The sequence below is a fragment of the Toxotes jaculatrix genome, chromosome 15 (assembly GCF_017976425.1).
Source record: "Toxotes jaculatrix isolate fToxJac2 chromosome 15, fToxJac2.pri, whole genome shotgun sequence".
Lineage (NCBI taxonomy): Eukaryota > Metazoa > Chordata > Actinopteri > Toxotidae > Toxotes > Toxotes jaculatrix.
In genome coordinates, this window is record NC_054408.1 from 21,098,284 (window position 1) to 21,108,548 (window position 10,265).

The following is a 10,265-nucleotide window of genomic DNA, read 5'->3' on the forward strand; positions in this document are numbered from 1 at the left end:
CACCTAGACCAAGAGTAGCCTTTTAAGAAGAGGTTTAATTACACCTACTTTAAAGGACGGTAGTACATAGTCTGTTAATAAAGATTGCTCATATTTAAAAAAAAGAATGTGCTGGCTAAGGGTAAAGGTTCCTCAACCAACCTAGTTGGGTCTATAAGGACAATGGGAGAAAAACAATCTAAATATATCATCACCACTGTTTCACCACTGTTTCTAAGGTTCCTGTGTTTGAGGATAAATCGGTGCGGCTTGAGGGCAGGAGGTGATGGATTTTGTCTCTAATAGTTGGAATTTTATTTAAGCTCAAGAAGCTCATGAAATCTACTCATGTTACTACTGAGAGCTATAGGAATACATGGATCAATAGTTCTATGACTCTCTCAGCCTGGATATAGAGCTGAAGAGAAACCTAGGGCTGTTTTTATTTTCCTCTGTTAATGATGAGTGATGGGCCTTCCTATATGCTTTAAGACTATCTTGCAAAGCTAAGCGGGATTCTTCCAATTTGATGGAATGCCATGTCCTTCCAAGTTTTTATGTTGTTTGCTTTAATATATGGGTTTGGCAGCTAAACCATGGAGCAAGCCCATTTTGTTTTTTTATCTTCTTTTATATAGGGGCAATAGAGTCAAGTGTCATTTGTACTGACCCTGCAGAACATCCAGGAAGATAATCAGATTGGGAGGGACTATTTAGCCACAGCATCTGTATTAAGGACCAAACTTGACAAAAATGCTGAGAAGTCAGGCAAAAATCCAGAGTATTTGCTGGCAGTGAGACACACTATAACAAATAGAACTGGCTATAGTGTTTTCCAGCTTGGGTGTGAAAGATGAAGAAGGCTTTTGAACAAATTGTAGTTGTGTTTAAATTTAGGGCTGATTAATAGACTTGAGTCAAAATGGTTGCAACTCCACCTCCTCGGTTGGTGCCTCCAGGAATGTGAGTATTAATATGACTGGGAGAGAGTGGATTTATTTAAGCTAAAATATTATTCATGACACAACCAGGTTTCAGTAAGACAAAGTTAATTAATATGATGATCTGATATTAGACTGTTAACTAATACAGCTTTAGATGAGAGTGTTTTGGTAGTCCACATTTAATTCTCCTATTTTGTTGTACTTTTGCAGTGGCTTTCTTAATCATTAGGTTTTTATGTATAACTTCTCTTCTGTTTACCTTAGATTTAATTAATTTAGGTGGTCGGGGGGCAGACACAGTCTCCGTGGGGTTTTGGGTCGGTGACCGCTCTAATTGAAGCGCAGAGAAGTGTGTTGGACTGCAGCTATGTCAGTCTAAGCTTTTGTTCCTATGCCTTGTTTTACTGCCAGTCTCTCTTTGAAGAATCTGTCACTTCAAAAGTCAGGGTCATCTTTAACCCAAACTTTAAAAAGATCCTCAGCTGCCATCTGCAAAAAAGAAAACCGGTGCCATTTTTCTCCATTTTGGGATGAGGCAGGGGGAGCGGCAGGTGAGTTCAACAGGTAAGATTGGAGGGATGGGCTGGTGTTTAAGTGCTGAGGAATTGAAGAGCAAACCAGGAGTCCATAGTGGATTCACAGGAGAAGAAATAAGAAGGTCACAGCCAGCACACACACACACACACACACACACTAATGCTGAGAGAAAAACTGGGGACAAACGTGAAACACTAGTGGGAGCACACAAGGATGAGGGTGAGGTATAAATGATAAACTGGAGTTTGTGGAGGTGCACAAAGGTGCAGATTCCCACTGATTCATGTTTTCCCACTGCTTGGCCATCCACAACTAGTAAAGTAACCATAACTGATTAGATATAGAAACTTTGCAACATATTATGGACTCACACTGAAAAGTTTTAATATTTTAAAATGTGACGTAAGTTCCATTCTGGTACATATTTAGACCAAAAAAAAAAGTTTGTGGAGGTGCACAAAGGTGCAGATTCCCACTGATTCATGTTTTCCCACTGCTTGGCCATCCACAACTAGTAAAGTAACCATAACTGATTAGATATAGAAACTTTGCAACATATTATGGACTCACACTGAAAAGTTTTAATATTTTAAAATGTGACGTAAGTTCCATTCTGGTACATATTTAGACCAAAAAAAAAAAAAAAAATATTAGCTAAAAAAATCAGAATATTTAACTTATTATGAGCACTGTCCCTCTCCCTAAAGTGCATGTGCACTGCTGTAAACAGCTTGTCCTTCACTGGACCCTCAGCTTAATTTGAACGACATTCACTACCATGCATTTTGAAAAAATGTATAGAGAAACGAGCTGAAACTGAGGTTCTTCTCCTTGGCGAACACTATATTTTACTGGGTTAGGGTTAGGGTTAGTAATTACAGTTCTGAAAAAAAGCATTCACACACTGGCATTAAAACACTCCTGCTTTCACTGAAAACATTATGTTACCGAGGCTGTAACTCACTTGCCAAACACTACAAGCTGAATCATACTGGATATATCAAGCAGGAAAAATAGAGACTGGAAACAATGTAAGGTCATATGTAATTGAATACAAATTGACTGCTGTACATACATGTACAGTATAAGGTGTGCATGCAATTAGGTCATCAGTATACTGTACATGTTTCGCATCATTCATAAAATACTGGAGATTAACATGGTGCAACAGCTGATGATAAATCATGTTCTGCCAATATACTTCATGCCATCTATCAGTACAGTCTGTGTTTCATTGCAAGCCATCCTGTCACACACACAGCTCCAAATGTGTTACAGCAGCTAATCAGACAGTTACAGCCCACCTCCTTTCCTCTGGACACAGTTAGCTGTTAATGCTCTGCTGCCTTGGACACTGCTACAGTAAATGTGTGTAATTGTGATGGACTGTTTCAAACTAGACGCCCCACTCATCACCATCTTGATCCTCTTCGAAAGAGATGAATTTACTTTATCAAAGTAAATGAGTGGTGTGCTATTTCTTCGTCATACTATGATATCACTTGGGAGTGACACACTTGAATAAGTAAGTAGGCGACAGGAGGTTGAGCTGACTGGAGGCAGCCGACACAGATAATTTGTCTTTTCCAAAGAACCGGAGATTCATTAAGAGCCAGGTGAACAGGAAGACGGGGGGCTCCTGGACCCAGTGGACCTTTGTTTTTTGCCTGTTGAGTAAATTCTACCATGCACACATACCACACCTCAGTACTTTATCTTCAGTGTCACAACCAACTGGTTATACATCAGCGGGCCATCTCCCCTGGCTCTTAGTAGAGTTGGATGAATGTGTTTTGTGTTCTGAGCTGTTATTTGTCCTCCCAGGGGCAATTACAGGCAGGGACCAGTCAAATTTGTTCTAAACTGTGCATAATATAAATAGATGGTGATCATTAGAAACACTTCACCGGGGTGTTAATCATGGGATAAACGTGGAAAAATGCCATCTTACTCACAGTACATTCACCAGCCAGCTTCATACACTCAATAAGCATTTAGGGAAAAAAAAAAAACATGTTTTAAAAAAAAAAATCCTGACAAAATTTTTTTTTACTGTGGCTACATTAATAACAATAAATTGATGTGGAAGTCAACCTAGTGCTGCTGTTCATCTAGATGAATAGCCGCTTACTCTCATCTCCTCCAACTCCACACTTTCCCTGCCTGGTCCCGTAAATAGGTAGAGGAAAGTTAACATAAGTCGCTGATGTGGAAAACCTGCTGCATCGCTCTGGTAGCACATGCTTGGTATTTCTACTATTCCCGTAAGAGCTGCGCTTTAAAGTTTCTGACCTTGGCTTTCTGACTGTCACAGTCCTCCAATTTTGTTACTTAGTAAGTGTGTGTTTTGACAGACTGAAGCCACCGGCAATCCCTATTATGACCCTTTATCTGGTCCGACAAAGGATGACATTTGTGTGTGAATGTCTGGGTGCGTTTGTGTGAGAATCACTGAGCTCAGCAGATATATCTTTAGATTAAATTCTTCCTCCTGCTGCTGGTGTTGTCTCAGAGTCATTCTTTTGTATTCAACTTAAATAACTTTGTGCTTATTCATTCTAATTTAGCATTTTAATGGCTGCGGCTGGAGCCTCCCAGTGTTGGGAGTAAGTGAATGCTGGATCAGTGATGATTAGTGGTCATGTGTGGTGTATAAGGGAGGAAACAGATTAGAATGATGCTGTGGCAATAAAACTCTGAATGTAAGCGATTTAGCCAGAATAGCACTCTGAATTGCTCTTTGTGCATGGAGCTGCCTTGCCTCTCTTTATGATGACTCCCAGTTTGGCTTGCCACCAGTCTGTGGATGTTATTATTGGTCCAGGCAGCACCTTAAGTGGTTTTACTGCATTGCCTAACTCTGTAAAATCTTTATTTATGGACCATATATAGCTAATGGGGTTTATCCTGTTTTACTCTGTTTAGTTTTGGTTGTGATGCATCGCTGGTTAAAACCTGACGGGTGTTTAAAGCCTCATAGCTGCTCTGGTGCCAGACGACCTGAGAACAGAGACTGTGCATTTTCTGTCTATAAACTGTCTGCCAGGCAGCCAATTTAACATAGCTGGAACATCACATGAATCTGGGGAAACTTAATTATACAAGCAAGAAAATTCATTTTGCTCACAGCATGACAATCAGGACTTACCTCTGCTGTGTGGAGCAGATAGGTAAATTTAAAAAGTCACACCCTCTTATCTAAACACTTGCATTCTCACACTGACGACATGCCTGCCACTAGAAAATACAAAGAACCGGATGAAGATAGCATCTTACATCAGCCCAGCTATCTGAAGCTCACACAGCTGATACAGCCATAGGCCCACTCACATGCGATTTGTGCACAGCCACTTGTGGAGTTCTCCACTAACAGTCAAAGTGGAATCAAAGAGTACTGCAGTGCAAAGATGATGTTCATAAAAAGAAGCTAGTTGAATACAGTGATTCCCTAAGGGCCTATTAACAGGTATAAAGTGTGAGTTTTTTAAAAAGATTTTCCTATCTCACCCAATCTAATCTAACCTTAATCTAATCATGATCTTTCTAATGAAGATTTTTAGCAGCTTTACCAGCTGTACATGTTGCTATTATTATTTATTTGGAGCCCTCTTTCTGGCCACCTTATCAATATAAATCCATTATTCCTTCTCATTTCAGCTTTGTTTGGTCTCCACCAGCTCTTGAAGTGCTAAATGTTCCACTACGTAGAGAAAAAAAAAAGAGCTGAACGACACCAAAAACAAATGTAGAAATGGCGAGAGTTTGTTATTCAAAGAGTCCCCTTTTACATTACATATAGTCATCTGAATCATTGCTGCATTACTTTTGCTCAAGGTTAAGTCATTGTACATATATATATATATATATGTGTGTGTGTGTGTGTGTGTGTGTGTGTATGTATATGTATATGTATGTGTATATGTATATGTGTAAATATGTAAATATATGTGTGCGTTTGAGCATTTCAATAGTTTAGTGCCACATTTACAGTTGCACAATTCATTATGCCAGATGGCACGCTGTGGGTTTAAGCAAGGACTGGACCCGTAAAAATCTTGCACTCCTCCACTGCACAAATGACACCTGGAACATTGGGACCAGCTGACCTACATTTGATTCACATGGGGAGAGAGCAAATGGAACTGAAGCAGTTGGTTAAACTCACTTTTCTAAGCCCATATTTGCAGAGTTATTTCTTATTTTCTTATTTATTTTTTTGTTCTTGTCGAGGTTATCTGGAAGATTGACACGGCACTGTGTTTGTTTTCTGTGCATTAAATTGTAACAACATTACATTTCATGTGCAACTGTGAGATTCAGACATTTTGAAACTGCAGTGTACGTTAAGGTGCCCCTGTGCTGCTTGAAATAGAGAATAATTTTCAAGTTCCCCTAATGAAATGAAACGGAAAACAGCAGTGCTGACTGCTTCATTGCATGTGTGGTCATGTACAGTCGGTCTGTTAAGGTCTGACCTTATTTACTATCCGGATGCAAATTATACTCACTGTGGGCTTGACACTCCTACAGCAAGATCTGTAAGGAAAAAACGCTTTTTCCTATAATATGTATAGATTCACATGAAAAAAAAAATCCTGCATAAAAATCTTGGGACATTCTCTCTGCTGAAATACTCCTAATACCTCAGCTGTGAGGTTGATGAGGGTTGTCACATTTGCTGTTAAATGATGCAGACATACATAGTGCATGGCCATAGAAATTCATGTAGCATTCAGTGATAAGCTATAGCAACAACATACAGACTCCTTTGAATGCAGTTTGTGAGTGTTTACCTTGGCACTGACAATTAACACAATGTGAGAAGAAGACCTTGGGGCTGACATCTTGATCCACTGCTGTGCAGCCTAAATCCCTAACATCCTGACTCTTTGATAGTCAGTCTGATACAACACTTAGGGTGATTAAAATAATCAATATATCACAGCTCAGTGTGACACGGGCAAAGCCTTGAGGTGTATTGTTTTTACTCACTTATTTTTCGTTCTCATTTTCTTTCTATAATTATAACTTTTTTTTTATTCTGGGATTTTTATTGGATTTGATTAAAAATAATAATAATAAAATAAAATGTTCAGGAGAAGATCCTAATTCAAGTAACAATGATCACCCAGGTATCGGGGCTGTTTTGATTTTGAACATCACAGTCCCTTTAAAAGTTATCACTCAACCACTTGTCGTGTGTTTCTTTCTTGTTATGCATCCAGGAGCAGTTTTCAGACCCAGTGCTCCCATTTATTTTGGATCATTGTCTTACAGCAGAGAGACGTGGGCAAGAGGGGAGGTGCAGGAGGACAGACAGACAGACAGACAGGCGGAGGAACTGGAGGAGGAGTGGAGCTGCCAACAGAACAGCAGTCCAATCCACGCGCAGTCGGGACTCCCTCTGGCGCCATGCGCGCGCTGTTCGGAGAAGGGGGCGTGTGATGGTTCGGACCGGTACGTGCTCCTCGAGCTCCTTGCTTGTACACCACCACTACTACCACCACCACCACCATCATCATAATCCTCAACAAGTACGACTGGTGTGTTGTGTTTTATAAGTAAACATAAAAAAAAGCTGCCAAATCTGGAGATATGCATAATTTCACCTGGAGATCAATTAACTTCCCCGCGTGCCGCTTAGGACCTTTACCGTGTTATTATTTAATTCCTGACCGAAATGTGGACGTGTGTAAGTAGCTGACTCTTCTTTTCAGAAAATGTTTATTTTACAGTTGTTGTTTTCTGTTGTTGTTTTTTTTTCAACGACGATACACATGTGAAAACTACTGCTGCACTATCGACGATATCTCCGCTGTTTGGTACAACACATAACGGGAGCTACGTTTTCTGCTGGGTGAAAAAAATAGCAGTTTATTCATATCAGTTCTTTCCCGGTAAGTACCTTTAATATAAATATTATTGTTTAAAAAAGTTGTTTGTATTTCTTTCCTTTTTTTTTATCAGCCCACGTTTATTTATTTATTTTTTTCCCCGATGTAATATTTTAAGCACATAAGTACACACTAATGTAATTAAAATCCGCAATATTACCAAACCCTACGATAGCTCTCACTCTGCCCTCAGGCATCATTAGCCTTAATTAAAAATGTGAATCTTTTCCCAGGGTCTTAGTCCACCCAGTATTCCCATTAAGGACGCATACACGTTTACTTTTGTAAAGTTTGTCTCAAGCTGTGATAGGCCTGCGTTTAGCTTTTCCAATGAAATGTTATATATCCCCGCGAAACTGATGAAAACATCTGTTGGTGGAGCCTGTTTTAGAGCCAGTTTGCTGCCTAACCTCATGTTAAAGATTACAGCATAAATGTGTTGGAAAGGACAGCTCGGACAAGCTGCAGTACAATGTGCATGTGTAAACCCTTATAAATACTGATTCACTTAATGATGTGGTCGTGTCATAACATTACCGCAGGGTGTTTGAGGCGCGCTTGTGTGTGCAGGTGCCACATCTTGTCCACACCTCCCGCTGAGCTCAGGCTGATCAGAACGTGAGGGGCTTATTTAAGACTCGTGTGTGTGTCTGTGTGCGTGTGTGAGAGAGAAAAGTGTGTGGCCTTGAGGTATGAAGCCCTCGCCAAAGACAAAGAGAAAAAAAGAAGAGAAAATAACACTGGCTCCATGGGGTGGATGACCGCGAGCACAGCGACGGGTTCATTGTGTGATCAATTTAGCCCACCAGAGGGTGCGCAGTAGTAAAGTGATGATCCTCCTGCAGGACAGATAGAGTAATTTTAGAGCCCACAGCTATTATTATTATCATGTGCCCATGAATGGGAGAAAGAGGGGAAGAAGCCCTTGAAATGAAGGAGCTGTGGGAAAAAAAAAAAGATTAAAATAATCTTCATTGTTGGAGTTAAAGGGAGATGAGCTGTAGCTGTTGTTTTATTTGTCCAGCTATGAAAAGCTCTAATTATTATTGATATGCACTGCAGTGCTCTAACATCAGAGAATAATTTAATGTAATGTTTATTGTAGACAAACAAAAACAGAATTATGTTTTTCCAAATTGAATGAGAAAATGCCCATGAGTGTGCCTCATGGCTTATGAGATTTGCTAAAGTGAAATAGATTTTTCTCAATAATCACATTATACATTATGTAAACATTATGGAAATAGCATCTATTCACCTCATTTTGGCAACACAAAGGCAAATGCCTGTTGGAAGATGACTTATTTTAGCAAGTGTCATTGTATGGGTTGAGTTTGGAACTTCACATGTACATTGCCAACAGTTACTGCCATCACTTGCCATCTCACTGCATTTAAGAACTAATCACTTGTGTTTCTGGTTCAAGATTCTTTCAGTGCCCAACATCGCAGGTGGATTCCAGCATCACTCGGCCCGCTCCAGGCTCTCTGAAGCTTTCAGCGACAATAAACCTGAGATTACAGTTCCCCGCTGTAACTGGAATATGCTCAGTGAGCGGCTCAATATCTGCATGAGCTCTTTTGAAATCTTTTTCAAAAGATTATATGAAACTCTATCAAATCAATTTTGAAGGATTATCTCTCTGATAAGCCCACGTTTGAGTGAATAAACTGATCATTTTGGCATTTGGAAAGCGAATGACTCTGCAGTTATCACCATTGATTAATGCCAAGGACCAGTCGAAACTATGATTGTTCTTGCCTGACAGGACTTGTGGGGGGTCACTGCTGAATATGCAGGACTTAGCAGGGCCTGATATGCCCAGGATGTCCCCTGTGTTTGATGGCATTGCCCTCTTATGGGGCTTCCTCTTTGGATTATTCATTGCAAGTGCACCAGTGATGGCTTGTCCCACAAGTTGTCACTGTATAGAGAAGAGTGGCATGACGGTCGTCCAGTGCATGTCTCGCAACTTGGAGAAGATCCCATCAGATCTTCCAAGAGATACTGTTATCCTGCTTTTGGCATCCAACCACATCACACACATCCCCAACCATGCCTTCAAAGAACTGCACTACCTTCAGGAGGTGGACCTGTCCAACAACGAAATTGAGACAATGGATGTTGGAGCGTTTCAAGGTGTTTCTGACAGCCTCCTTGTGCTGGATCTATCAAACAATCGTATCCAAAGTGTCCCCAAAGAGGCATTTGCCCGTCTTCGAGCAAAAATCAGCCTCTCAAACAACCCATGGCACTGTGAGTGTACACTGCAGGAGGTCCTGAGGGAGCTGCGACTGGACCCCGAGACAGTGAACGAGGTGATCTGCCACACAGCAGTGCAGGAGGAATACGCGGGCAAACCGGTAATCCAGGTGCTGGACTCAGGGATCAACTTCTGCAACTTTCATCACAAGACCACCGATGTAGCCATGTTCGTCACCATGTTTGGATGGTTCACCATGGTGATTGCGTATGTGATCTACTATGTGAGACACAATCAGGAGGATGCTAGAAGGCACCTGGAGTACCTCAAGTCACTGCCCAGCAGCTCTCAGATCAGCAAGGACTTTGATACCATCAGCACTGTTCTCTAGCAGGGCTGCACGCGGCTCAGGAGGCCTGGTGCACGTGCGCGTGTATGTGTGTGTGAACAGGCGAGTAAATGTGTGGTTATGTACAAAATGACTTTCAGTGATTAAAATGAGCCATTTGATTGTTTAAAACCCTGGCCACATATACGACACACATACATTTATTTTGTTTTTGGTAAATATGAGTAAATCCGTCTGTACAACCAGACAAGGCAACGGTGGCAACAGGGATAGCACAAAATAAACAAAATGCTCATAAAGCTCACATTTCCATGAGGGATGATAGATCTGGACTGGAGAGATAAATGTTCCCACTCTGG

The 10,265-nt window shown here is 40.8% G+C and overlaps 1 protein-coding gene across 1 annotated transcript; it reads left to right on the top strand.

The window, feature by feature from the left end:
• Nucleotides 1-9,147: 9,147 nt before the first annotated feature.
• lrrc3 (leucine rich repeat containing 3) lies at nucleotides 9,148-9,948 on the top strand. Its single transcript, XM_041057623.1, has one exon. The coding sequence runs from the start codon at nucleotides 9,148-9,150 to the stop codon at nucleotides 9,946-9,948; it is 801 nt and encodes a 266-aa protein (XP_040913557.1).
• Nucleotides 9,949-10,265: the final 317 nt, after the last annotated feature.